Source organism: Melospiza georgiana, chromosome 3 (assembly GCF_028018845.1).
Source record: "Melospiza georgiana isolate bMelGeo1 chromosome 3, bMelGeo1.pri, whole genome shotgun sequence".
Lineage (NCBI taxonomy): Eukaryota > Metazoa > Chordata > Aves > Passeriformes > Passerellidae > Melospiza > Melospiza georgiana.
Window position 1 is genome coordinate 83,959,919 of NC_080432.1, and position 26,942 is coordinate 83,986,860.

Consider the following 26,942-nt stretch of genomic DNA (forward strand, 5'->3'; position numbering starts at 1 on the left):
GGACGCTCTCAGACCTGAACAAGGATGGAAAAATGGATCAGCTGGAGTTCTCTATAGCTATGAAACTCATCAAGCTGAAATTGCAAGGACAGCACTTGCCCACAGTTCTCCCTCCTGTCATGAAACAAACTCCAGTGTTTTCACCACTAATGTCAGCTCGCTTTGGTACTTATGAATATATAATTACTTAGTGTTCAGAGGTAAAAAAGCCACAGTTAATTGCAGCCAAATAAAAGCATTAATCTGACCATGAAAGTTTAGTGAATCAGTGTGAAACAAAAAAAAAGGATATTCTGATTTAGGAAATTCACCAGGTCACTTTCTTGATATATTTGAAAATTTGATTATTTGAAGACTTCTAATAGAGAAAAACATTTATTCAGTTTTAACAAGGAGGCCACTCACATCTACCGTCTGCCTTACAGGCTCTCATTTTGTACTGGTGGTCTTTTTTTTTCTTCCTCCTACTCAGTCACGTATTTATACATGGGGGTTTTAAAGTTAAATTTATGCAAAGGTCAGAGTTTTGGTAGAACAGCTGTTTTACATATTTTTTCAAAGTGAATCAGACTGTTTTGGTTATATGATTAACTGAATAGAATTACTTTGACTCTTTTTTTTATATAGTGTTTGGGGATTCAGTGCTTGCTTGCTATTGTGTTATTTTATAGCACAAAATATCCATAATGACTTGGGCTGGATTAGAAAATACGTGTACACCTCTATGATGAAATTAAATGTATGCATATATGAATTACATACATGATTTAAAATGTCTGCCCATCACCAAATCTCGTGTGTTTGGGTCCAAGGGCATGCATTTACAGGGAGCTGTGGATGGCATGCAGTTACCTTTATAACTTACCATCATCTCACCAGCACTGTTGTGTTCCACAAGGTGCAGCCAGTAATTCAAGTGCCCTAATTTGCCTCAGGCAGCTGCCTCTAGAAACCCTTTGCTAAGCATGGGTACTAATAAGGACTTTTCACCCCTGTGGATTCTTCCAAGGCTGATAGTTGGAAGAGACTTAGTTCAGAAACAGCAGCAGCTTTTCCCTGTGGAGGATTGTCACAGCTTTTGAGGTTGTAATTCTCTCTCAGGGGCCAGGCTTGTTGAAGAAATAGGTATAGCTGCAATTATAGAAAACCAGATCTTACTCTGCTGTGAGAATAGTAGCTAAGCCTACCTTGAGAATGAATTTGCTTGTCAAGATTTTTCTTTTTAAATTCCTGTTCTTCAGTGTATTTTCCCCTGTGAGCTGTCTTGCCTAAATTTAGCAGAAAAGTAAATATTGCACATGAGCATCTATTTTCCCTCATTGTATTCCAGACACCAGTTGCTTTGTGTAGTTTTGACCCACATAAGGGACCCAGATTCTTGCTGAAGCCTCTGCAGTGTTAAAGCCTGAATTATTGGGTTTTCTCTAGGAATGGGTAGCATGCCAAATCTGTCCATGCCCACGTCTGTGTCTGCAATCGCACCGCTCGCTCCCATGGCTCTGACCTCCATGACTTCCATTCCTCCCCTGGTTATCTCTGCTCCCCTGGTGCCTTCTGTCAGTACCTCCTCGTTGCCAAATGGAACATCCAGCCTGCTGCAGCCTTTGTCTGTTCCTTTCTCCTCAAGTAAGTATAGCACAGTCCAGTACTTGCTCTGAGAATTGTGAATCTTATTTTCTCTGTGGCTAATTTCAGACAGGAATCCTAACATATGCATGAGAGTTAAAAAAAACCAGCAAAAAATCCCCAGAAAACCCTACAAATGGTTTTTCTCCAAAGTTCACATTTGTTAATTCTGTTCTAACTAGTTAATCATAACAACAAGCCACTGATTAGCTTTTCTTACTTCTGTCAAAGTGAATGTTGATTATGAAGCATTATCTTATACCCAGTTGCTTTATAGTTCTGGGGTTAATTTTTTGTTTCTTCTTCTTCCAGCACTGCCTCATACTGGTTCTTTAGGCCCCATGGCAGGAGGATTTGGTGGTTCCAGTATGCAGAAGGCACAGTCACTAATTGATTTAGGATCTAGCAGGTATGAAAGCTAAGTTTAAAATTGTTGTATCTTACACTAAAGTAGTATACCTTCCAAAACTTACAGAGCATTTCTGTTCTCAAAGTACATTTGTTAAAAATTAGTCAATATAATATGACCTGTCAAGTATAAAAACAGATTTTGTTTTTATATGCACAGGAAGTAATTTTCAGTAAATTTACAAAATATCCAAAGTAGGTGAGGAGGTCAGATGAGCAGTGCCAAAAAGAAGGGAATGTACCTCATTAGTAAAGAGAGACAAGCCTTGCTAAGTGGTTATAAAAGCAATGTTTGTGCATTATGTGCTCATTCATTATAGAAGACACCATGTCATCAGCAGGCATGTTAGAATAGGAATTTTTATCAATATTTATCAGTGAATTTGCTTTATGAATAATAGAAGATTATGGATCTTTATAATCAGCTGCTCTGGTTCATTGATTTTAGGGCTTTGCCATGGAGGGACTTGCACACAGTGAGGGACTGGGCTTATGTATCTGGTTGGGCACCCAGGGGTGTCTCCCAGGATGGTCCTGAGGGCATCTCCACCCCAGCTCAGTACCATGAGTGACTCAGAGGCTCTTGCACCTCCCTGCTGCCTGTTCAGGGCATGTGGGGTGCATGATCTGGGCTCCTCACACACCTGATGTCAGCAGATGTCCTGTGAGGTGACTGTAGGCATGGCATGTGCCTGGAACCATCTTTTTTTGGTTGGTTGTCTTTTTTGAATTGGAAAGTTTTCTGTTGCTGGTGCTGTACAAAGGAGCCCTTCTCCAGTGTTATTGTTGGCAGCATTGTCACCATCATGTTGTCTCATTCCATGCAGGGGATGTCAATCCAGCATTGTGCTGGAGAGACTTTGTTTCTGTCAGCATTCTCAATTGCTTTGGATAGCACTTCAAAGTGTTTGGTTTTTTTTTACTTGACAGAGCAGGGGGATCACCTTAAACAAGGCAGGCTGGATTCAGCTCTCCTGAGTTTGTCTGATTTTCAGAGATGGGACACTGAAAATGCTGGGAGTTTAGATGGAAGTTTGATGGGTATATCTACACCCTCCATCAGCACTATTCTGCAGAAACTGACTGAGTTGGAAAAGCTCCACTCAGCATGTTATTGTCACAGAAAGAAGAGGTAGAGCTGGAATATGGTGATTAAAGCAGCTTTAGAAGCTGCTTTTGGTTATGAGTTCATCAGATCCATTTTTATTCTCATGTTTATTCATTAACATGCCTCTTAAAATTACTTAAACAATGACCCAACACTCTTGGGATAGTGGAGGTGTTTTCCTGGGTTTCCTCTACTATTATTCTGCAGTGGTAGAAGGATCAGTTATGGGCATTAGTGCCTGTGATACCCAAGGAAAATTATTTTCTAATCCTCATGTTGTTTCCTTACAAATATATCCCTACTTTGGCTGTAAAATTCCATATTTGTGATGAAATTATTTATAGCAAGTTAACAGAGGTAAAACATTGTGCAAGTTGTTTCATGTTACTGGAAGATTCTATGTATCTTCTGTTCCAATGCCTCTTTTTTAAACCAAATGATTTAGAGTTATTTCTTTATCTCTTTTTCTCTTTTGGTTTTCTTTTAATATTTGGTTGGTTGGTTTGGTTTGTTTTTTTTTGCTTTGTTTTGTTTTGAAATTATATTGCAGTTCAAATTCTTCCTCTAGTGCATCACTAGCTGGGAATTCACCAAAGATTACATCCTCAGACTGGGCAGTTCCTCAGGCCTCCAGATTAAAATACAGACAGAAATTTAACAGTCTTGATAAAAGCATGAGCGGATATTTATCAGGTGAGTATGACTTTTGGTATGGGCTGGAAAACCAGAGTGTTTCCTGCCTCTGAACATCGCAGGCTGAGGGATGGAATCTCAGCCTGGGATTTGGCTTGCATGTGAAATAAAAACTGAAATGTTGGTGTTCAGACCTGTGCAAGAGAGAGTGGATTTCAGCCACCCAAGGAATGGAAATAACCTTCAGTTCATTGGCTTGGGCTTGGTGTTAGACCTGGAGGAGCCAAACACGCTGGGGAAGCTGCAGCAGCTGTGGCAGGGAAGAGGAGAAGCCTGGAGTGGTGGGACCTGACTGGAGGAGCCTGAGATCCACAAGGCTGTGGAGTTCAGCTCTGTAAAGTCAGCAGGCATTTTTCAAACATCACTCCTTGGACTGAGACTCTTTCTTGTGACATTGGGGGACATTCACCTTAATTTTTGTGACATGTGCTCCTGTCCAACTATCCCTGCTCAGATACTTGGACTTTCTTTATCTTTTGAAAGAAAGGAGCTTGGGAAAGACTGCAGAACTGCAGCCACTGCTTGGAATTTTTCCAAAGTTTTTTAAGAGAGTCCTTGTTGATTTCCAGTGCCATCTGTGCTGGGCCACAGCATTATAGTGGCTTCAAAAGACTTCATACCAAGTTAATATACAAGAGGAGGGTTTTACAGAAGTTGTTACAAAATGGGATTCCTCAGTGCAGTGAGTAGAGAGTGCTCAGAGAGCAGTCAGGAGGTGCAAAGTCACTATGTATGTTTTGTGTCTGCATTAGATTTCCCATTTTGAATGAGCACTCTGCCTCAGTTCCCTTGCCTAAAAAAGAATTATTTCTTTAAGGAAAGAGTCTGAATGTTTTAATCTTGTTCAGTCAATTTTGGACTGAAAGTTTCCTCCACCTGCCTAGAAATGTATCAGATTCTTTGCTGCCAAGGAAAGCTCTCCAGGTGATAGCTCAAGGTTTAGGCAAACAGTCAGCAGTGCTTTTGTGACAGCTGTGGGGATTGCCATAAATACCCATTTTTCATGTCAGCTCTGGTGCTCTGGGTGGAAAAAGGTACAGGAGAATACTTACATCTTCATTGTGCTCAGGTTATAATGCCTGTTGTTAAGCTTGGAAGTAAAACCAACTGATGAAAATGGATTAGATTAATATTAAAAATAAACATGCCCCAGTTCATGACCCATTTTTTGCCTCATGTGAACCTTTGAATGAAGTGTTTATTTTAATAAAAATCTTTTACACTTTCACTAAGGATTTCAAGCAAGGAATGCCCTTCTGCAATCAAATCTTTCACAGACTCAGCTGGCTACTATTTGGTGAGTTTAGTTACTGATGCAATGTCTTCATGGTGTTGAGAGAAGAAATGTACTTTATTAAATAAATGTTAGAGAGAGATAGCACAGATCTAAAATCATAAACAGAAACTGAGCTGCTAGTTAAACTGTTTGTTCACTAGTTACATTTCTAAAAGACACCTTGAGATAATTCAGTTTTTCATTCTTTGTGTGTGTTTGTTAAACTCTGTGTAATAGAAGAGGTGCTAACTTCAATTTCTGACCCAGGGATGCTCTCGCTGAGCTGAGGGCTTCTTCCTTTCAAAAATAGGATTCTGAAATCTAGGTTGTTAGTTTTGAAGTATGGAGGAAGATTAAAAATTTAGTAACCCTTCAATTTTTTTGAGTTTTACTGCAGTTTCCATAAAGATACCTGCATATTACACGGTTTTTAAGACTTGCCTTTATTGTGCTGATGAAAGCAGTGAGAGTTGTCTGAAGGCTTGGATGATCTGCTCTGCTAGAGATGGCCGTTTAGATTACACCTTCAGACATAACTCAGCTGTTATACATGAAATTTAGTGGCCCAGCAGAATTCACAACAGCTTTACATCTCCTCTTGAGTTCCCTTTCTTCTTCCTCTGTCCCAGGACAGTCATTTGTGTCTCTGGCAGCAGCAAAGCTCAGCTTGCTTGGTTTCATGCTGTGAAGATAAATGTGGGCTGTGGGGTTGTATTGCTCCTCTCTGGAGTCTGGGAGATAGATCAGGTGTGCAGTGTTTCTTTTCCTTCTGGGTGTGTATCCTGAAGGTATCAGTAGCCAATGCAAGGAGATCTGTGTTCCCCTGTAGAGAGAAATAACAGCCCAAATTTCAGTTTTGCCCTAAGAAATTACCAATATTTCTACTGGGTGCTTGTTAGTGGTAATTACTGAAATAATGGTGCTGTTACGTGTGAGTAGTGCTGGTGTGTGAACATAACAAAATATCATCATCTCCTGCTTTTGTTTTTCACTGGTGTGTGTGTGTAATGGGCTTTTTTTTTTTTTTTTGTGTTCATTTTGTTGTTTCCTTTTTGTTTTTCATAGACTTTTTTTAAACTGCTTTTTAAATGAACTGTGTTTTTACTAAGCATTTTGCTTTTTTGCAGTCTAAGGACACATTTCAGCAATTCTGTCTCTATAGACAGTTCTTTGAGAGAAGCTTCTGCTTTCTTGCATTTCACTGGTTTCACACAAACACACACACCCCACCAGCCCCCCCAGTTTGTGGGAAACAGTTTGTAGGCCCATAGGATCTCCTGCTCCTTAGAGGGGGTAGGTGATCCTTTTCCTGCCCACTGCAAGTTACTCTGCACCAGCTCATGTCTTCCCTGCACTGTCAAGGAGACACAAGGGGAAAAAAGAATTCTATGCAAAGCTCCCTCTTGTAGAGTTTGATGTAATTTTATGTAATGTTTTCTTTGGCTTCAAAAAAATAATTGAAAAAGTGGTTTCTAGCATTTCGAGCTGGTTAAGAACAGTCCGGGATTCACTTTCCAGCTCTTCTATTTGTGATGCAATAAAGCAAGAGATACTTCTCACTTTCAGTGTTTTATGGAAATGTTGGAGGATTGGGTTTGTTCAGGCTGGAGAAGAGAACGTTTCAGTGAAGCTGAAAAGAAAGTTGCACCTGAAAATAGCCAAAAAAAGATGGAGAGAGTTTATTTTCAAGGGCCTGTAGAGACAGGACAAGGGGGAATGGCTTCAAACTGAAGGAGAGCAGATTTAGATTGGATATTAGGAAGAAATTCCGTACTGTGAGGATGGTGAGGCACTGGAACAGGCTGCCCAGAGGAGCTGTGGGTTCCACATCCCTGGAAGTGTTCATAGCCAGGTTGGATGGAGCTTGGAGCAACCTGGGCTGATGGAAGTTGTCCCTGTCCATGGCAGGGGGTTGGAACTGGATGATCTTAAAGGTCCCTTCCAACCCAAACCACTCCATGATTCCATGATCTGAATAACAGTACATGATTAAACCAAATAATATCTCCCTTCATCAATTATTTATGTTATTAATTGTAAGTATTTTTACCAAAACATTCCACGGGAATTGTCAGTTTTAAAAATTGTTTTTCCACAGTGCCTTGTTTTAGCTGTAATTTGTGAGCGGTTGTGGTGTTTGGTTCTAATTGGTGCTGCTGCTGCACCCCTGCAGGTCCCTGGCTGATATAGATGGAGATGGGCAGCTGAAGGCTGATGAGTTTGTGCTGGCCATGCACCTCACAGACATGGCCAAAGCTGGGCAGCCACTGCCCCTGACTCTGCCCCTTGAGCTGGTGCCACCTTCTTTCAGGTAATCACTGGGGGCAGTGAAATGTAATGTATTTAACACAACTGTGCTGTTCCTCTAACAATGGTGGGGTGGGGTTGTGTTCCCCTCCAGGAGTGGAAAATATACTGAAAATATAAATGGAACTCTGCCATCTTACCAACCTGTGCAAGAGGAGGAGCCACAGAAAAAACAGCCAGGTAAAAAACAGGGTTCGTGTTCTTAATGTATGGGGCTGGTTTTGAAGGGCACTGACACCTTTAGGAAGTGGAAGGAAGAATCCAATCCATGGAAACCTTCATTTCAGGAGCTAGATCCCTTTTAGCTGGGATGGTAGGAAGGTTATTAAGTGGATGTAGCCAGCCTGTTTCATCCAATAGAATTGAGAAGGCAGTGACAAGGGGCTATTTTTAGCTGTAGGAGAGGAAAAGTGTGCTGATTAATAATGTATTCTGGAAAATAAACCCTTCATGGCCAGACATTGCTGTGCTACTGCAAATTTTTTTTTCATTTGAAAGTTCCTGGCATTACTGGCCATTCTGAAGGCAGGGGGGTCCAGTGTAGTTCAATTCTCTGCAAACTGGAAGCAGTTTGGACACAACATAAATTCTGTTACTGACAATGTTACAGGGACACTGCAAGACAGAACTTGCCTCTCGTTTTGGAAGGGTGGTTGCTGGGGCCTAAACCATTCCTTTGTGTCTCTTTTTAACCTTGTGTGCAGTAATTGAGCTTGATCCTGTTTTGGTTACTCATAGTTTTAGCACCAGGAACTCCAACAGGGAGCACCCTTAAAAACTAAGCTCTTTATCCATGTGTTAATGTTTCCTGCACATTGGAAAACCATTCCAACAGCAGAGAGTTTTCTCCCAGCTTATAAAAGCTGTTCTTTTATGTTTTCCTCTAGCATTCTTTCCTCTTTCATTCTTTAGAGTGAAAGGCTTTCCTGTTACATTCAAGTCATTTTCGTGGTCATTTTTAAACTGGAACTTTTTCTTCTTTTATTTTTTTTCCCCAGTTGGAATATACTTAGGAAAATTTAGAGGTATTTTTGAAGAGAAAAATAAAAATAATACTTTAACAAATGGAAGATGGTTACATCATCCATGACTGAACAACCTGAGCTTGCCAAGAAGTTTCCATCTTTAGTGGCATAACTGAAGTCCTTGTTTGAGAGTGGTGTTTTGCACAGGGCAGAAATAACAACCTTTCCTTCTTTTAGTGACATTTGAGGACAAAAGGAAAGCCAACTATGAGAGGGGAAATATGGAGCTGGAAAAACGCCGACAGGTCTTGCTGGAGCAGCAGCAGAGAGAGGCTGAAAGGAAGGCTCAGAAGGAACGGGAAGAGCAGGAGCGAAGAGAGAGGGAACGCCAGGAGCAGGAGCGGAAGAGGCAGCTGGAGATGGAGAGGCAGCTGGAGAGACAACGAGAGCTGGAGAGGCAAAGGGAAGAAGAAAGGAGGAAAGAAATAGAAAGGCGGGAGGTTGTTTTCTTCACATTGTTCTTTAATGCTCCAAGGAATGTGTGTGTGCATACAGCATCCAGGATTTGAGTGCTGCCTTTGGCTCTGTCTCCTGGCCTGGCTCATGCCAGGTTGTCTTGGAGAGAGAACACCATTTGTTATAAATATTGGTATAGGTTAAAGATTTTCAGATACTTCATAGGAGAGATGAGATTTTCTTGGGCATATTTCTTGCATTTTTGCAAAAATTTGTATTCCAAACAAGACTCTACTGAATTCATAATTGATAACATTTTGACAGCCGAGCTTGAGACAAATTTGCTTCTACTTGGTGTTTCAGTGCATGCATCACACTTCCATATTTTATGTAGTTCTGTGAAATACTGCTTGTAACTTCCTTTGAGTATCTGTCAATGTGCTGTTTTATGGGCAGTATTCCAAGCTGCAAAGGCTTTCTGAATTATGAAGCTTTTTTTCATCCAGAGTCAGGAGTGTGGCACGAAGAATCTTGTAGGATCACTTCCTGCGTTCTTTGATGCTGAAGTGTATGAGAGCACTTTAGAGAAGACATTATGTTGTGTTGCTGTTGTGCTGTTTAGAACTAGAGCACATTATATTAAATCATGCTCTCTGAGTTCTGCATCTCCACTGTAATTTAAGGTAATGCAACTTTTCCTCAGGCAGCAAAGCAGGAGCTCGAGCGCCAGCGACGACTGGAATGGGAGAGGATCCGTCGCCAAGAGCTTCTCAATCAGCGCAACAGGGAGCAAGAAGAAATTGTCAAGTTGACCTCTAAAAAGAAGAGCCTTAATCTTGAATTAGAAGCCCTGGTAAGACAGGAGTTTCACCACATATGGTGAAATACAGAATTTTAAATTATACAAATGTTATACCTGCACTAATGGCCCACAAGAATTCCACTCTGATTTGGGTAATGAATCTAAAGCAGGTATTTTGGGTTGTTTTAGAGAACTGGTGCCCACAGGCTTAGCAAAGGGGTTTTTACCATATGTGGTGTAATCTGTCTCTGCTTTCTTTCCAGACTGACAAACATCAGCAGATCTCAGGCAGGTTGCAGGATATTCGTAGCAAAAAGCAAATGCGAAAAACTGAGCTGGAGGCTTTGGATAGGAAATATGACCAAGGGATCATGGAAGTCAAGCAACTACAGCAACAGCTGGAGGTGTGTAACTTTGTTAAACTTGTGGTTTTCTTTTACCATATTCTGTGTTTCCCTAATGCTGTTGAAAATGCATCTCCATAGGGAGGAATATGTAGTCAGTTGGATTGCAGTGGAGAGAGGAAATAGGCAAGACTGTCAGCATTGCAGAGGCTTCTAGTTTTGTCTGTGGTGTTAAACAAATGATTATACGTATTAAAATGAGCTGAGGGTTCAGTAACAGTTGTGAAAACCTCAGCTATTCTTTTGTGGACTGATAGTAGAGACTTCTCTTTAATTTTGAATTCTTCTGTGGCTCCAGACTCAGATTTTTTTTGAGGAATTGTTGTCCTTTGTTCAGACCAAGTTAGTGTTTAGGTTGAATTACCTTGCTGCTCTTTTATCTTTTTTTTTCTCTATTTGAGTAACAAGACATTAATTATTTCTAATCACTTGACTACCCTAAATTATCCTCTGCCATATTTTTATGTGATGTTTCTGCTCATCAGGGAAACTTCTTTTCATGTTGTTACTGTTTTATGTTAAGCTTGGAGCAGTCACCTTAAATGGTCTTGTGATAATATTTACACTTCTAGAATGTTTGTTAAATGTTTGTTTTCCATCTGTGTTAATGGTTTGGGGTCAAAATCTTTAATTTGTAATATTATTTCTATTAAGAATATAGAATTAATTTTTTTCTTTTCCAATAATAACTTGCATCCCCGTTTCATTAGCATGAGTTGAAGCTATGTTTGAAAAGTCTCTCAGTTTTACTTAATGATTCATAAACAATATTAAAATTTTGTTATGTTCTCTTCAACATCTCCAGGATTATCAGAATAAACTAATCTATTTGGTTCCTGAAAAGCAGTTGTTAAATGAAAGGATAAAAAATGCTCAACTTGAAAACACTCAGAGTAAGTGCCGGCACATGAGTTCTATTCTTGATTGCCTTGCTGAGTTCTCATCCTTTGTAATCAAGGCTGAAGGGTACAGAGGTGTTAATAACAGCTTCACTTCTATATCTTCCCAGTTTAGTGCCATTGTCTCACCTGCATTCCATTATCTCCTTCATGTTCTGAATAAGAGACAAAGACATTTTGGCAAGAAAGCACAGATTTTGCTTAAAACTTTATTTATACAGGCTGTGTAGCTCACAGATACTATCACAATTTGTCCTTTTTTTGGTAGTCTAAACTCAGGGGAGTTAATTTATGTAAAGCTTGGTCTTTGTTTCAAATTACACTGGAAGTCTCTGTCTAGAAAATCTTGGTATGAAATGTTCTGATATAAAAAACCCCACAACTTGCGAGTTATGCTGTATGTATTGCATGTAATGCCTGTGTGCCTTAGTTCAGTGCGGATATTTTTTTCTTGTGCTGTATATGAATAGAAAGGTAAATCAAGGAATTCTTGTGACGAAGGAGGTTTGGATTGTGTATACAATAGGAAAATAACAAACAATTATTAAAAACTCGGCAAAAAACTTTTTAAAAAGCCCAGAAACATATGTAAAATTGCATGTCTTTCCTTATGCAGATACAGGAGTTGATTCAGTGCACAAGAAGTCCCAAGAAAAGGAAGAATTATGCCAAAGACTTAAGGAACAACTAGATGCCCTTGAGAAGGAAACTGCTTCTAAACTTGCTGAAATGGATGAGTTTAACAGTCAGCTTAAGGTACTTGCATTATCCAAATACTTTACACTTGTGAGCACTGTATTTTATTTCTTCATCCACTCATAAAGATTGGTGCCACTTTTGCCAGGCTTCCACCAACTTCAGTGTCAAATAAGAATTATCAAAATCTTGGAGTAAATAACACAATACAGATGCAAATGTATTGCTAATGTACTAAAATATGAGTCTGTTGCTACTATTGCTTTGCATGACTCAGCTATTGCTCCTTCTCACCTTTTGCCTTCTAGAACTCATTTTGATTTAGAATGAAAGTTTCTCAGGCCCTTGCACATTCTGTTCTTGCAGTATGAGGTCATATTTGCTGCTATTTTTGAATTGTGTACTGAACACTTGACTTTTGTTGATAGACCTGTGTGGTTTCACAGCACACTCTGCAAGGTCTGGTGGCAGAATTGGGTACGAGCCTGAAAGTAACCGTAGGCCACTTATTTGTTAATATTTGTTATTTTGTTGTAAGCCAAGAGTTGTTGACCACTGGCTCTGAATTTTTGTTTCTGAGGCAACTCTTTGGCCTGCCTAAAAGCTCAGGCAGCTCTCACAGGGTAGCACTCATCCATTTAACTTTATTTGCCAGCTTGCTCCAAGTGGCACTGGTGGGAACTTTTTCCTTAAGTAATAGATTGATGCTGGGCCAGCACGAGGGCTCTGCACTCTCCAGTAAAAAAAAGGCCACAAAAATTTGTAAATGTGTATGGAATTCATTTTCTTTTTAAAAGTGGCTTCATGCAATGGGAATTTTCAGTTACTTGTTTGTTGCATGGCTTGCTGTATTCAGTGGCTGCATCCACAGTTCAGTCTTCCCTAAAATATGTTTTTCAAAATACAGTGCAAAGATTAATTGGCTTTTTATCTACCTTATCTTACAGTGTGAGAATATGGATGATTCTGTTCTTCAGTGCCTTTTGTCTCTGCTAAGCTGTCTCAACAACCTCTTCCTCTTACTTAAGGTTATTTTCTAATCTTTGGCTTTTTTGTTTTTTAATTATTTCGCAATTTCTCTCTGCTTACCCTTTCTGTTTGGATGTACAACTTCTATTAAATACGTTTTCCCAAAAGAAAACCAGTAGGCTGCTTTTCTTTCTGCTAGCTTTTATATCCTCTTTAAGACTTAATATCCTTACCTGCTTAGAAATCCAAACTGCAGAATACTGAAAGCAAAATCCTGACTTCTAATTATTTCATTTTTTAATGGTCTGTTCTCTAAGTTGTTTCACCCAAACTTTTTTCTTGTTAGTTAACGTGAACCAAAAAAGCAGTTTCAGATGGAAACAGTGTCTTCTCCCACTTTTCCATCTCTTGCTCTGTACCTGTAGCCATCCATCCTAAGCTGTGAGTCAGGTATTCGAGTTCTTGTCCAGGGTGCAGAATATGGTCTGGCAAACACAGTGCTGTCAAACCTCCAGATTAACCCAGCACTAAAACCTACTTGCTGTCTTTCAACACTGCTTTTGTCTGCTGAGGTCAGAAATACTTTACAGAAATACTGAGGTCAGAATAATGTATGAAGAAAAAAACCCCAACAGAATTACCTAATCGAGCTTTTCATTTTGCTTTGCATGAGGGTTTTTCTCTCCTTAAAGGCAGAGAATTTTTCTAATGTAAGTTCGCTTCCAGAGTGTTCCTAAAATTCTGGGCAAAGTAAGAAGGAAAAATGTTCCCAGCTGAATACATTTGAGAAAAAATTGTAGTCAATTGCTTAATTTAGTTTGTTGCTACAGAGACTTCCAATGACACAGCAATCTAAATTGCACCATATGTCTTAGGCAACATGATTCTTGGTAGAAGTGCATAGTGTAGAGGGAATGCTTCATTCTTAATTGCTTTATTTGTATTTATGAGATCAGATACAAAAACTCAGGATTTCCCTATTGCATTGCTGAATGTATATCAGCAGGATTTTCCTAAGAAAAAAGAAAAGACTGGAGTGGTGATTTAGCTGATTTTGGTGATCTTAGAGGTGTTTTAGCAACAAGGTGAAGTACAGGCGAAAGTAATTCTATTATTGTTGATCTTTTTCAGTCTGTAAATTTAATTATCAAAAAGATACATTCTGATTTTTTGTTTGGAAAAAAAGAATGTTATCAGAGGGAGGTGGGATAGGAATTGAAGGATGTGTTCAGAAAGAAAAAGACTGAAACTGGGAAGGTTACAAGTCGAGGAAAAGTCCAGTCAGAGTTAGTGTCTTTAAGCTGTGGTTTCCCACAGTGGTAAGACTGCTGGGTGTATTTCTGAAGTTTTTCTGGTTTAAACATGGGACTGATCACTCAGGAAGCATCAAGGATGAGCACCCTACTGCAGGATGCTTTCTCAGGTTATGGTGCAGTGTTGGATTTCAGCTGAAATCTGCCTCCTTGTAGTTACTTAAAATACAATTCACTGCCTTCAGAAATGTTGTGTATCAGTTCTGTATCTTCCCCTCTCCTCTGTTGTATTTGGCATTTCCAGCAGGTGTAGGACTGGAAGGGCTCTTTGAAAGCCCAAATTACATCACTGACTTTGCAAACCTGCCATCTCCTTTTATACTTCCAATGATTTGACTTTCTTTGCAGTGACCTCCAAGGACTATTAATAACTTATTACTATTTTGGCCATTTGTATTAAAACTTGGTTGAAAAAGCATTAAATGCCTGGATGCTTTTCTCAAAGATTGGCTTTATTCCCTTTTATGTATTCCTCTGTTCCCTCCCTAGGACCTGAGGGAAAGTTACAGCACACAGCAATTAGCCTTGGAGCAGCTCCACAGGATCAAACAGGACAAAATAAGAGAGGTACAAAAAAGAAGAGCTGAGCTGGCACAGAAGAAGCGACTGGAAGATGAGGCTGCAAGGTGATCATGGCTGAGGGTGTCAGTGCTGCAGTGCTTAGAACAAAGGCTGTTGTGGCTTTTAAGATAAGATCTGTTTTTAATGTAAAAATACATCCTATGTTGCCTTAGAGGAAGCATTTTATGTGGAGTACTACTCATGTTAGTGAGTTTGAATTTGAGATTTTCAATTATTTATATTTGATTTGACTGAAGAAGCAGAGCTAGTGACCTTGTAGTGTGGGTGATTCATGGGCTTTGCTCATCACAGCATTTTTCTGCTTGAGATGAAGTTTTATAACATTGGGACAGTCTAAGAGAGGCATGTGCCATATGTGTGGTGATAGCCTGTTAATTTTTTGGCTGGACACAGCTGTGTGATGGAGTAACAGCATCACTGCACAGCTCCTACTGCATCCTGCCATGTGCTTGGAAACACTAAAATGCCCATCAGAGGAGTGAATGTCCCACAGGAAATGGATGAAAAGGTCTCATCTAGACATTTTTAAGAGGATGACCCAAAGGGTTAGGTCCTTTCTCTTCAGAAGAAAGGTCTTGACAGCTAAAATATTGTGTTGAATTGGATACTAACTTCTTTAGACAGCTGAGGCATAGGATAACATCTGAATAGTTACAGAGAATACAGTCAGGTTTCCAGATCCTGTCTGCTGCAGTGTGGTCCTGGCAGGAATAAGCACATTGGATAGATTACAAGTGCTGAAGGCAGAAATACCAAGCTGCCAAGATCAGTATGCAAATGCTATTTTTATCTATGTACCTGAGTGGAATTAATCTCTGTGGAAGTAATTGTTTCCAGTCAGGAGATTTGGGTTCTGCCTTGCTGGAGAGCTTAAATCCAGCTTGGTTAAATTATCAGATCAGTTCTGGCTCATCAGGATGCAGGTGGGCAGAAGTACTTGTGAAGGCACTGCTCAGGTGATAGACTAAAGTAGCTGAATTTTAATCAATTTGTTATTTTTATGTGGAGCACTCTGGCACTCATGTTAAGCCATGGTCTGTGGCAGAGCTGATGACCCCAAGAGCAGAGTGATCAGTGCCATAAACTCAGTTTTGCTGACAAGTGTCACTGATTGCTGTAGGAACACAATCTCATTCATTTTTGTGTGAATGTTGTCTTACCTCTCTCATTCCTTTCTTCTAGGAAGGCAAAAAGGGAGAAGGAGAACCGATGGCAGGAAAATATCCGAAGGGAAGAGGAAGAGAAAAAGAAACGGCTGGAGGAAGAACGAATGCAGGAAAAAGTCCAAGAAAAGCTGAAAGCTGAAGAAGCAGCTGCCATGATGAGGGAAAGGGAAAACAAACAACAGCTTCTTGCAGAGGAGGAGAAAAATAGACAAGCCACGATCTCGAGGGAGGTGGAACAACAAAGGCAGAGGCAACTGGAAGAAGATAAAAGAAAACAAGAACAAATAGCAAAAGAAGCTGAGGAGAGGCGCAAGCAGAACGAGGAGATAAAAAAGATAAAAGAAGCAACCAACTCTCAAGAGGTGGAGAAACACACTTCCAAAATAAATATAAATGACAAGTTTTCAGATCTGTTGAAGCCAACAGAGGGTAAAAGTCTTAAGCCACCCTGGAAAAATGAAGGTAATCTCAAAATCATTAGACTTCTGGACTTTTACTTTCCTGAGTGTTCTTTCACTCTTCAGGTGTACTGTTATTGATGTGACCCTATGGCAGACTTCTTGCCTAAGTTACAATTAAAAAGAACCCAAACCAGCAATGTTTCCTGTCTTTGTCAGTTACAAATGATCCTATAAACTTTAGTTACTTCTGTCAGTTTTCAGCACCTATGACTCTGATGACAAATCTTCCACTGATCATGGTCAACAAATAACAGTTGTTGGGAGCAGTAATATTTTAGGTTTTTCCTAGGGCTTGCACTTTCTCTCATGAAAATAGAATGCTAATATGGAGGGGCTTTGTTCATTGGTGAGAGATGGGCAGGTAATGCTCAAAGTGATTTTTTAACAGTGAAATGTAGTTTATTTTTGCATTTCTCAATGCCTCAAATGAAAAAACACAAAAACCTGAATGACTGGACCTAACTAGTTGTGTGACTTGGAAAAATAGTACTTTAACAATATTCTCACTAAAGGCAAGTTTGATTTCATCCTTCATTTGTCCTTGTCAGTTTTCATTAGCCACTTTTCTCACTGAGTTCAGCAAGGATCAAATTAGAACAAGGCTAAAAGATATTTCCACACCTCAGCTAAACCTTGTAAGACATTCCCTGTTTGCAACATCAGTCACTGACTTGGAGAATGGAGATGCAAAGAAAATCAAAATCATGATATTTTGCTATTATAGGTTTCTAAATAAAATCTTCACAACATGCTGCTGAGCACTTATTGTTGCAACAGTGGGATTTATTCAACTTGGAACATTATAGTGGTGTTAAATGAGGTTTTATTAAAGCACTGGCTTAGCCAGAGCAGCATGGCAAGGAAAGAGGAGAACATAAAAATGCCATTTTTAACAATGTCTAGCAGCTGTCCCTGCCCATGGCAGGAGGTTGAAACTAGATTACCTTTAAGGTCCCTTCCAGCCCAACCCATTCTATGTTTTTGTGATTTTTGCACTGCAGAAGTCAATGCACATTTTGTTGTCTCAGTTACATTTTCATGATGGGTGTGTTAAATTGATGCTCTGGTGATCTCCTCTGATACCTGCCCTGTGTCTGGGGCAAGAACTGATATTCCTACCAGTTGCTTGGAGTGCTGGGGCTCCAGCTGAGTGCTTGTCTCAGCTGTGTCAGAGTGGTAACTGGTTTTCTTACCTTCCAGGCAAGGCAGCTGGTGCTGCAGAGTCAAGGAATTCCATTGCCTTGGTAAATTACAGAGCTCTGTATCCATTTGAGGCAAGGAACCACGATGAGATGAGCTTTAATACTGGAGATGTAATTCAGGTAAGATTGGCTATTCACATTTAACTTGCAAAAATTAACCCTCTTCTCTAGCCTTGAGATGCACAAAGTCTTAAGGGTCAAAAGCCTTGTGTTGATGTATTGTAAGGTTGACTCAAAATTTAAACTGGATTGCTGCTTTATGTTTTTCTAAACAGGTGAAATTAGGATTAGTTCAGCCAAAATATTTCTCTGAGTTTTCCACATCCTAGATATGTTGACAATTTCTTTAAATATAAGAACAGTGAATGCTAAACATAAACTTTCTAAAATTAGTAGATCAGAAACAATGTAGTTGTTGCAGCTCATTGCACATGTACAATTTGGCTTCTGAGTGTTTGCTGGAAATATGAGCATAGTTAATAGACACATGAATTATTCATTGATGGCATTTGAATTAAAATCAAATTAGTTATATAACAAGTAGATGTGAGAGGTTCTTTTGAATCTTAATGCTGTTTCCAGTGTATTCTTAACAGACATTTCTGCCTGCCTGAGCAACCTGGTCTAGTGGAAAGTGTCCCTGCTCCTGGCAGAGGGAGTGGAACCAGGTGATCTTTAAGATCCCTTTCAACCCAAACCATCCTGTGATTCTCTGAGTGTTCCCTTTATCAATCCTCCCTCAGGCAGACACTTAGAGTAATTTGTTCTGTGTCCATTTATTGTAGCACTTTTTGGAATTTGCTGTCTATAATATTACAGCAGGACCATAAGATTGGAAATGCCTTGTGGCTTCTCAGTTGAAGTCTGTGTTATTTCATGTACCTTAGTTATTAGCCCTTGTTTGAAAATCTTTGCCTGCAGGTGAATGGGTGAAAACTGATTTACAACCATGGTAATACAGTTTCTAATGTATAAGTGTGTGTGGTTGCTCCTCATTCAGACTGTAAGTAATACAAGTAGGTGATAAGGAAGAATTTATAAAGCTGTGTGGTACAAAATATTAAAACACTTGACTAAATTAGCTTTCAGTTTGACAGTGTTAAAGCATTTATTTGCATTTTCATAGCAGTGAGCCATGGAAGGAGGGAACAAGAGAAGTAGGTTTTGCTTTGACTTCCCTCTCAGCTGTAATTGTATCATTCAACTGCTGATAACTGATTTCAGAAATAGGCTAACAGCTGCCACCTCCTCCTCCTCTGGCATCCCAAACCCCGGCTAAGCTAACCAGCTGATAGTGTTTGATGGGCTGCTAATTTTTAGCCAATTTTCACTAACTGGCTAATTTGTAGCATAATGGAAGCTTCAGGATTGCTGTGGATGTTTAAGGATGCTCTATACTTAATCACACAGTAAATAACAGAAATTTTGGATGTGTTTTGGAAGCAGTCAGCTGACAGAGTTAATTATATCTGTGAGCAGAGCAGCAGCAGTTGTTTCCTGCTCTGCTGGGCTCACCAGCCCCTTCCTCTTGGCTGCACATTCAGCAGAATGCAGCACAAAGCACTGGCAGTTTTGGCAGGACAGGGTGGCTCAGAGGCACTGCATGCCCCCCATGTGCACGTCTGGGGCCTAAAGCAGTGCAGGGTCCCTGAGGTCTGTCTGCACCTGTGTCTGAAACCAGTGCAACTGCATCATCACAGGGCAAAACCAGCTCAGTTCTGCCAGGGCAGAGTGAAAATGCTGATCCTGGTGTGGGCACTGCCCCTGCTCAGGTCAGAGAGCCAGCAGGTGCCGTCACACCAGGTACCCTGCTTGTTCCATGCTGCTAATTCTCTTTCCTTTGTATTTCTCCTCATGTCCATAGGTTGATGAAAAAACTGTGGGAGAGCCTGGTTGGCTTTATGGGAGTTTTCAAGGACATTTTGGCTGGTTTCCGTGCAATTATGTAGAAAAAATACCAGAAGGAGAAAAAGCTTTATCTCCTAAGAAAGCCTTACTTCCTCCTACAGTATCTTTATCTACTACCTCAGCTGCTTCAGAGTGAGTTGTTGTTATGTTTGTGTTTAAATTGCTTTTTCTAAATTAAGCTGGCACATAATGTGCTGTATAGTTTCACTTGGTTTTAAATTATAAAGGCAGAAAACTTACTGAAGAACTTTCTTAAATGTCTTGGCTTGAAAAATTTGAGTATTTGATAGTCTGCTTTGAATTGTATAGAATATCAGTTTTATAGATGTTGGGAAAAAAAAGTTCTCTGCTTGAGGTACTTTATCAAATTACAACATTTATTTACAAATATGCCTTGTGTTCAATTTGCAGACCACTTTCACCAAGTAAATCTGCAGAAGAATCTGATTACCAAAACATCCCCTTTTCCAGCCTGAATGTTAACACAGCCTGGCAGCAGAAATCAGCTTTTACTCGTACTGTGTCCCCTGGATCTGTTTCACCTGTTCATGGACAGGTACCTTGTGCGGAACTTGATGCATTTCAGATTCATCTTAATGAAAATAATTTAAATTAAAACCAGAGCACCACACAACTTTGCTAGTTCTGGGTGCGCTGAACGGGCTGCAGGATAAAGAAGCTCATCTAAATATTGTATTAGTGTGCATTGATATAATTCCAAATATTTCCAGGGACCACTGAGCAACAACACTCATCTTTCATAATTCTAAAATAATTTTCACCTACAATTAAACACAAAAGATATTTCTAACAAATAAGAAACTGAGTTACATGCATGCATTGATGGAAACAAAGTTATTCAGCCATCACTTAGGAATGAAGTTGCTTAACCTTCAAGAAAAGATACACCAGTGTTTGTTTTTAACAGCTGGGGCAGTGTGGTCAACCAGCATCTCTTCTGTCTTACAGGGGCAGCCTGTAGAGAACCTAAAAGCACAAGCACTTTGTTCTTGGACTGCAAAAAAAGATAACCACTTGAATTTTTCAAAGAATGACATCATCACTGTCCTGGAGCAGCAGGAGAACTGGTGGTTTGGAGAGGTACATGGAGGAAGGGGTTGGTTTCCAAAGTCCTATGTCAAGCTCTTACCTGGGAGTGAAACCAAGAAAGAGGAGTAAGTGTGACTTTTGTTGTTTTATTCATCAATTTGCAAAAAGAGGTGGTTTAGAGTGCAAAATTCTTGCAGTGCTTTAGTGTGCAGAACATAAATGCCATTTAGAATTTACACTGTGTCATTTTAGGCTTTTATTATTTCATTCTGGCAAGCCAAGTAGTGTTGGGCTCACTGCTGTGTAACCACAGTCTTGCTGGCTGAGTGCTGTGAAACATCAGTGGTGTTTGATTATTCATCAAGTGCCAGACTTTTTGTTCATTACCAGGTCTCCTCTCTTGCAGTGCAGTTGCATTCTGCCTCTAAAGGTGCCAATTTTCAAGTGACCCAAAACTAATTGTAAGCTCTGCACAGAGCAGTAGTGTGGTTTTCTTCACTTGAGAAGATTATTATGCCTGTTCTAATGCTCCAGGGTACCTGTTCAGGTCTGGTTACTGCTGGGATGGCTGCACCACTGTGTGTAAATTGTTCTGGTCATGTGTTTTGCTTAAACGTCTTAGAAATTCTTTTGCATAAGAGAATTTAGAATTAGAATAAAATCTTTCATTTACTTCTTTTGAATAACATAATTTGTGAATGTATCTCTTCCCTTTTATTGCATTATATTTTTAAGTGGTGTGCTCTTGGGTGCCATAAATATATTAAGTATCAGTAGTACTTGGCACTATTTGATAGTCAGGGAAGTCTTTGTAGTTAATTCAGAGTCAGCACCAGCTCTGATATAACCAAAGTGATCTTGGTCTCATGTGAATTGAGAGATTTGCTCTTGATCAGACTCTTGCTAACACAAAGCTTTTTTTTTACTTCTTTCTGCAGACCAGAAGCTATTTATGCAGCTGTAAACAAAAGGCCTTATACCCAGAATTACACAGCAGGAGAGGGTAAGAGAGCATGAAAAATGTCAACTAATGCTACAGTCTGGTTCTGCTTGTAAATACAGTTCAGTTTGTGAGGAGTTTCTGAGCAGAACTTTGAGTGCTTGTCCAAAACACACAGTGCAAATGTTCAGCTATTGATACAAAAGTACTAAAATAGGAAGGTTGTAAGTAATTCAGGTTGAGCATAGGCCTAGGTTCTCATATTGAGACTTCTGCTCAAGCATGAATATATTTCTGAAAACCCATAAGCAGAGTTCTCTTCCTGCTGTTGTCTACTGTGTTATGCTGTTCTGTAAAGACGTGAGAAACAATCTCCTGAATATGGATCATTCTCTTACAGTCAGTAAGGAGTAGAGAAAAAAATTATTATTGGAGAAGAATTTCTAGTGTATCTCCACACTTCCCTGATTATATTTTAATTGCAGCTGTATTTTTTCATTACTAAGTTGTGTACCTGTAAGAGTAAATGTGAGTTCAAGCAGGTGGACAGGTCGATTCACAGGCTTGTGAAGGTGTGATCCCTGTTATGAGCACACTGTTATGATCCCTGTTGGGCACCCACTGGAGAAGGCTGATACCCTTTATGTGCACCTGGGGTTGCTCTGTGCCCCTCTGAAGCTGTGCTCTCCCCTGTGTGCTCCCTGCACAGAGTACATTGCCCTCTATCCCTACTCGAGCTCCGAGCCCGGTGACCTGACGTTCCTGGAAGGGGAGGAGATCCTGGTGACCCAGAAGGAAGGGGAGTGGTGGACCGGGAGCATCGATACCAGAACTGGAATCTTCCCCTCCAATTACGTCAGACCAAAAGATCCAGATGTGAGTTCAGTCTGAGAATTAACAATTCTCAATGTGTCTTCTCTCTATTTCATTCTTACACAGGGATTTTGAACAGAGATTAATATGCTTGACAGAAAAGAAAATCCTTTGTAGCTTGAGTGCTAAATCAGAGCTGCAGCCAGTGTCACACTGCCTCTCTCTCTGTACAGGATGGTGTTTTGTTAAACACCTAGGTTAAAGTTAAAATCTCCATGTGCTTTTAGTGTAAACTGTACTGGTTTTATTGCACATTAAAGGTGGTTGTTGTTTTGTCTTTGTAGGCTTCTAGCTATGCTGGCAAAACTGGAACAATAAATAAGAAACCCGGTAAGTGACAACCTTTTAACATTTAAGGCTGTTTCTTGAGTAACTCTGAGTATTTAGGTTCATAGCAGTGTTTAATGGTGGCTGATGTTCTCAGCTGCAGGTTGTGTACCAGGATATTTCTGTGGATCCAGCTCTTACTGCAGTGAACAAATAACAAGTGCAATTACTGCTTTCTTTCCAGAAATCGCTCAGGTTACTACTGCCTATGCTGCATCAGGAACTGAACAGCTCAGTCTTGCTCCAGGACAGCTGATACTTATTCTGAAGAAAAATGCCAGTGGATGGTGGCAAGGAGAGTTGCAGGTAAGTGATTCAAGGAGGAATAATTGTAACTTCATGAATGGCAAGGAGGTGCTCTCAGGTTTAATTCAAAAAAACAACTAAGTATAGAGTTATATAAAAGCTGGTCAGAAAGTTATCCTGTGTAAACCAAAGGGGAAGAGAAGCTGTATGGTGGATTTTTTTTGTTTGTTAGATTGATTGGTTGGCTTTTTTTAAACTTTGGGTTGCTGGGGATTTTATGGTTTTTTTAGAGTCGATTTTCTTGGTCACATAAAATAGTAAAACTGTCGATTAACAGGCAGGAGGAGGAAGAGATGAGTTGGCAGTTACTTAATTGGTTAGGATTTGATTGGTGAAACATTAAACTGTGAAGTTATTCTAATGAAGGAACAGGTGGGTTTGGAAGCTGGAGTTGGAAGCTTCTTTAATGCAAAAGTTCTGTTTCCACTTCTCTCCTTTCCCCACCTAAATTTAAGAATCTCCTGGTAAAGTGCCCTTGACCTCATTAGAAACTCTGGATATGATGCATGGGTGGAATAGTCATAGAACAAATTTTCAGCCCTACATTTCAGTTGTACTCTGAAATCTCACTTCAAAATTTTGGATGAACACATTAGGGTGCAGCTTTATCTGAATTGCATTTTTTTATGCTTTAGTCAGATTTTTATCTTTTGAGATTCATTTAGTAGCTGTTTAGAAGCCTGACTTCTTGTCTTTTGTTGGGAAAAATCTGTAACATATACGTTGCAAATTTTTCCAGTCTATGGACTATTCAGTTTTTCAGTTGTGTAATAACCATTATGAACATTTACAGGCAAGAGGGAAAAAGAGACAGAAGGGATGGTTCCCTGCCAGCCATGTGAAGCTGCTGGGTCCGAGCAGTGAAAGAGCCACATCAGCTGCTCCCTCAGGTGAAAAAAGGAGACTTTGTATTTAATTTAGAATTTTATGTAACTATTTCAAATGTTCATGTATCTGTGAGGGTCAGGCATCCATCTTCTAGGCTTTTTAATTTTGATGGTTGCTCTGAAGAGCCATACTCTTCTCTTTTGGAAACCCCGTGTTTCCAAGTGCTAGGAAAAATTTTAGAGCTAGCAAACATTGGCAAACCGCATGGAATTACATGCACTGCTCCTTACAAAGAGGAAGACTAAGCAAATTTTCAGGTTATTTCTAAATTTTTCCATTTGAATGGTTGGGTACAAATGAGGTTATTTCACAGAAAATGAGCTTTTTTGCTTCTGTGTGCTTAAATTATGCTGTTCTCCACAGCTATGAGTTGCTTATACAACAATTTCCTGGGTTTTACTTGACAAAACTTCCCTGTGACTAAAACAGCAACTCATGATTAGCTAATGCATGTTTCCTCTTCCTCTGCCCCATTTCCCCCACAAGTGTCTGCAGTAAGATAATCAAACTCACTCTCTTTTAAGCCAGTAAAAGAGAGAAGGATCATTGATTACATTTTAAAGTATTTGGAAGGCCAGTAGATGCAGTCCATTCATTATAGAAGTTCACAGATATATAAAGTGGAAATAAGAATTACTGGCTGGCTCAGTTTTAAAGAAGTAAAAGAAAAGGGAAGGCAATTCTGTACCAAGATAAAATTATGTGGCATTTTTCTCATGCAGCAGTGCATGTGAGATGGTTGTTTCTTTCCTGTGGTTTTGTAAAACACTGAGAAAATAGTTTTAACACTCCATTCTGCTCTTCTTTCCTTCCCAGTGTGCCAGGTGATAGCCATGTATGATTACACGGCCAACAATGAGGACGAGCTCAGTTTCTCCAAGGGGCAGCTGATCAATGTGCTGAACAAGGATGATGCTGACTGGTGGCAAGGAGAAATCAATGGAGTGACAGGTCTCTTCCCCTCAAACTATGTGAAGATGACCACAGATTCCGATCCAAGTCAGCAGTGTAAGCAACCTCTACTTTTGATTAATTTTGTTACTTCATTTCAAAGGTGCATTGCTGTTCTCTTCTTTGTGTTTGGAATTTGGCATTCCAGGCATCAGCTGAATTGATTACTACTTCAAGTACTCTTTAAATTCTTTATTATAGTACAAAGTGCTTTAAACCCTTTTCCAGTTAACCTACAAACAACCAGTACATAGCCAACCAGCCAGTGTGGGATAGCAAGAATGCTGTAGGGTGAGCTAAAAATACTGGATTGGGTAGGAGTTCTTCCAACAAGATTCTGGTAATTAACATGGACTGGGAAGCAGTGCAGGCACACTGCAATTGCAGAACTTGCTCAAGTTTTGTAAAATAAGGAAAAGTGCTGTAGTAATTTTAACACATATATCAGTTAAGTAAAAATACCCGTAAAAAGGATAGGAAAAAGATTTTTGGCATTAGCACGTGGTCTGTCCTTCCCCTGGCTCCCAGCATTCCAGCTGTCTTCCAGTCCTGAGAAACAAGATATATGTCAGGACATAGGTTGAGGTGAAAATTACCAGCAGCAGGCTGAGAACTGGATCACAAACGGTACACCTGACAGTCAGCTTCTTTCTGCATTTTTAGCACATAAACACAATAAAGGTTTCTGGTGTCCCCTACACACGGCCTGGTTTTTTGCCCCCTGTCCCCAGAGAAAATCCTCCTCCCAGAGAAATTCAGCACAATTTTTACTCTCTCAGCTTTTCATCCTGTGATTAAACCAACTTTTACATCAGCCCACCATGATGGTGGTTTGGGAGCACACCGTGATGCCAGAGTTGCTGCTTTGACACAACAGACCTTGTCCCTTCACTTGCTGTTTTCCTCCAGACAATGTTTGGAGTTCTCTTGGGATAAAAACACCCATCTGGAAATCTGGCTGAGCCTCACTCTTGTTAGCCTGTAGCTACTGTAGGATCAGTCTGCACTTCAGATTTGATCACCAAGTTGTGTTCTTACAGAAAAATTCACAAACTCATTAATGAAGGTACAGCTTGGGTTGGAAAGTAAAAATATTTTCCCTGGGTAACTTGTTATGGTTCCTGGGCAAAAGAGAGTGTGCACCATTCTTGAGGTTTTCTTTTTAGCTAAATTACTTCTGAGCTCATATTTTTATATTTTTGGTAACATATTGTTCTGGCTTTTTTTTTTTTTTTTAATGTCTCTGGCCAATATGGTTGGGATGTCAGAAACTTCTGGATTTAGATTGAATTTAACATTATTTGATGAGACATAGATAAATCATTAGAATGGTCCTTTGAAAGCTTTAACTTGTTTGCAAATCTCACATTTAAAGAAACTGTATAGGCTATACCAGGTGGGCTATAAAATTAAGATGCTGGCTGAGTATTAAAACTTAGGAATTTTCAAAAAGATACAGGTAACAGCTTGTCACACCAACTGTGTTATTTCAAGTTATGTTGTTGAATGTGACAAATGCAAGGTCATCACATAAACCACTGATTTTCAGCAAAAGCCATGATAAGACCATGCTGTAATTGGAAATTTTCTGGATAATGAGTAAGTTTTTCTCATTGTTTGCTGGTATATCATTAAGTTTTCCCTCAGATTTCAGTGATGTGAAATAAGAGTATTTCCATCCACATCAAACTGGCTTTTGACAAGGGTTAATGATGTGCAGATGTGGACCAGGTCATTTCTACCTGGCCATTAAACTTTTCTCTAATCACTACTCTATGAAGCAGTTCTGCAAAATCCACCTACTGGTGAACAAAGAGTATGTTGAATTTATTCTCATTTTTTCAGATTCTCTCAGGATTTCAAATCAGCTAAGTTCCACATTAGTTTTGTGCTGGGATTTGCCACTCTGTTGTGACATAGGCATTTGGAAACTTAAGGAAAAATCCTGCCTTAAGCCCAGAGCCTGCACAAACCTAGCACAGCTCAGGAGCTCTGTTCAAATACCATTTCCCAGATTTCAACTGGGCTGCCACTGCTGCTGGTCAGTTGTGTGAGCAGCAAGCCACTGCTCTGTAGCTCTTCTGTAACCAGAGGAATGTTTAAATGTGTCCTGAATGAACTTCCAAACTTCCTTGGGTTTCCTTACAGTATTTTTGGCTCTTGTTTAAACAGAGTAGAGAAACTGTCATGAGTATTCTTGTGAAATCACTAAGGAATTGTCCCACAGAAATGTTAATGTGGCTCTCAACAGAACAGCTTTGAGATATGAGAGAATGTAATTTTAAAAATGCATTGTTGCATTTCAAAGAACTGCTGATCTGAGTATTATAATGCCTCTGTTGAATAATAGCAGTTTTTCCCTCTGT

General features: G+C 39.7%; 1 protein-coding gene across 8 annotated transcripts in view; it reads left to right on the forward strand.

The window, feature by feature from the left end:
- The window catches only part of ITSN2 (intersectin 2), an 80,514-nt gene that overhangs the window by 34,572 nt on the left and 19,000 nt on the right, over window positions 1–26,942 (forward strand). For 6 of the 8 annotated variants that reach the window (XM_058021658.1, XM_058021655.1, XM_058021663.1 and 3 more), the window contains 25 exons: window positions 2–165; window positions 1,429–1,626; window positions 1,939–2,035; window positions 3,693–3,835; window positions 5,069–5,132; window positions 7,285–7,422; window positions 7,513–7,598; window positions 8,621–8,883; window positions 9,543–9,692; window positions 9,905–10,045; window positions 10,851–10,938; window positions 11,561–11,700; window positions 12,588–12,668; window positions 14,412–14,548; window positions 15,687–16,132; window positions 17,332–17,453; window positions 19,198–19,373; window positions 19,653–19,797; window positions 20,211–20,416; window positions 21,230–21,294; window positions 21,941–22,107; window positions 22,389–22,434; window positions 22,616–22,737; window positions 23,531–23,627; window positions 24,442–24,633. In XM_058021658.1, the coding sequence (XP_057877641.1) occupies window positions 2–165; window positions 1,429–1,626; window positions 1,939–2,035; window positions 3,693–3,835; window positions 5,069–5,132; window positions 7,285–7,422; window positions 7,513–7,598; window positions 8,621–8,883; window positions 9,543–9,692; window positions 9,905–10,045; window positions 10,851–10,938; window positions 11,561–11,700; window positions 12,588–12,668; window positions 14,412–14,548; window positions 15,687–16,132; window positions 17,332–17,453; window positions 19,198–19,373; window positions 19,653–19,797; window positions 20,211–20,416; window positions 21,230–21,294; window positions 21,941–22,107; window positions 22,389–22,434; window positions 22,616–22,737; window positions 23,531–23,627; window positions 24,442–24,633 (3,674 nt within the window). The remainder of the gene's footprint in view (window position 1; window positions 166–1,428; window positions 1,627–1,938; window positions 2,036–3,692; window positions 3,836–5,068; window positions 5,133–7,284; window positions 7,423–7,512; window positions 7,599–8,620; window positions 8,884–9,542; window positions 9,693–9,904; window positions 10,046–10,850; window positions 10,939–11,560; window positions 11,701–12,587; window positions 12,669–14,411; window positions 14,549–15,686; window positions 16,133–17,331; window positions 17,454–19,197; window positions 19,374–19,652; window positions 19,798–20,210; window positions 20,417–21,229; window positions 21,295–21,940; window positions 22,108–22,388; window positions 22,435–22,615; window positions 22,738–23,530; window positions 23,628–24,441; window positions 24,634–26,942) is intronic. The other 2 variants (XM_058021660.1, XM_058021662.1) reach the window with 2 other exon arrangements.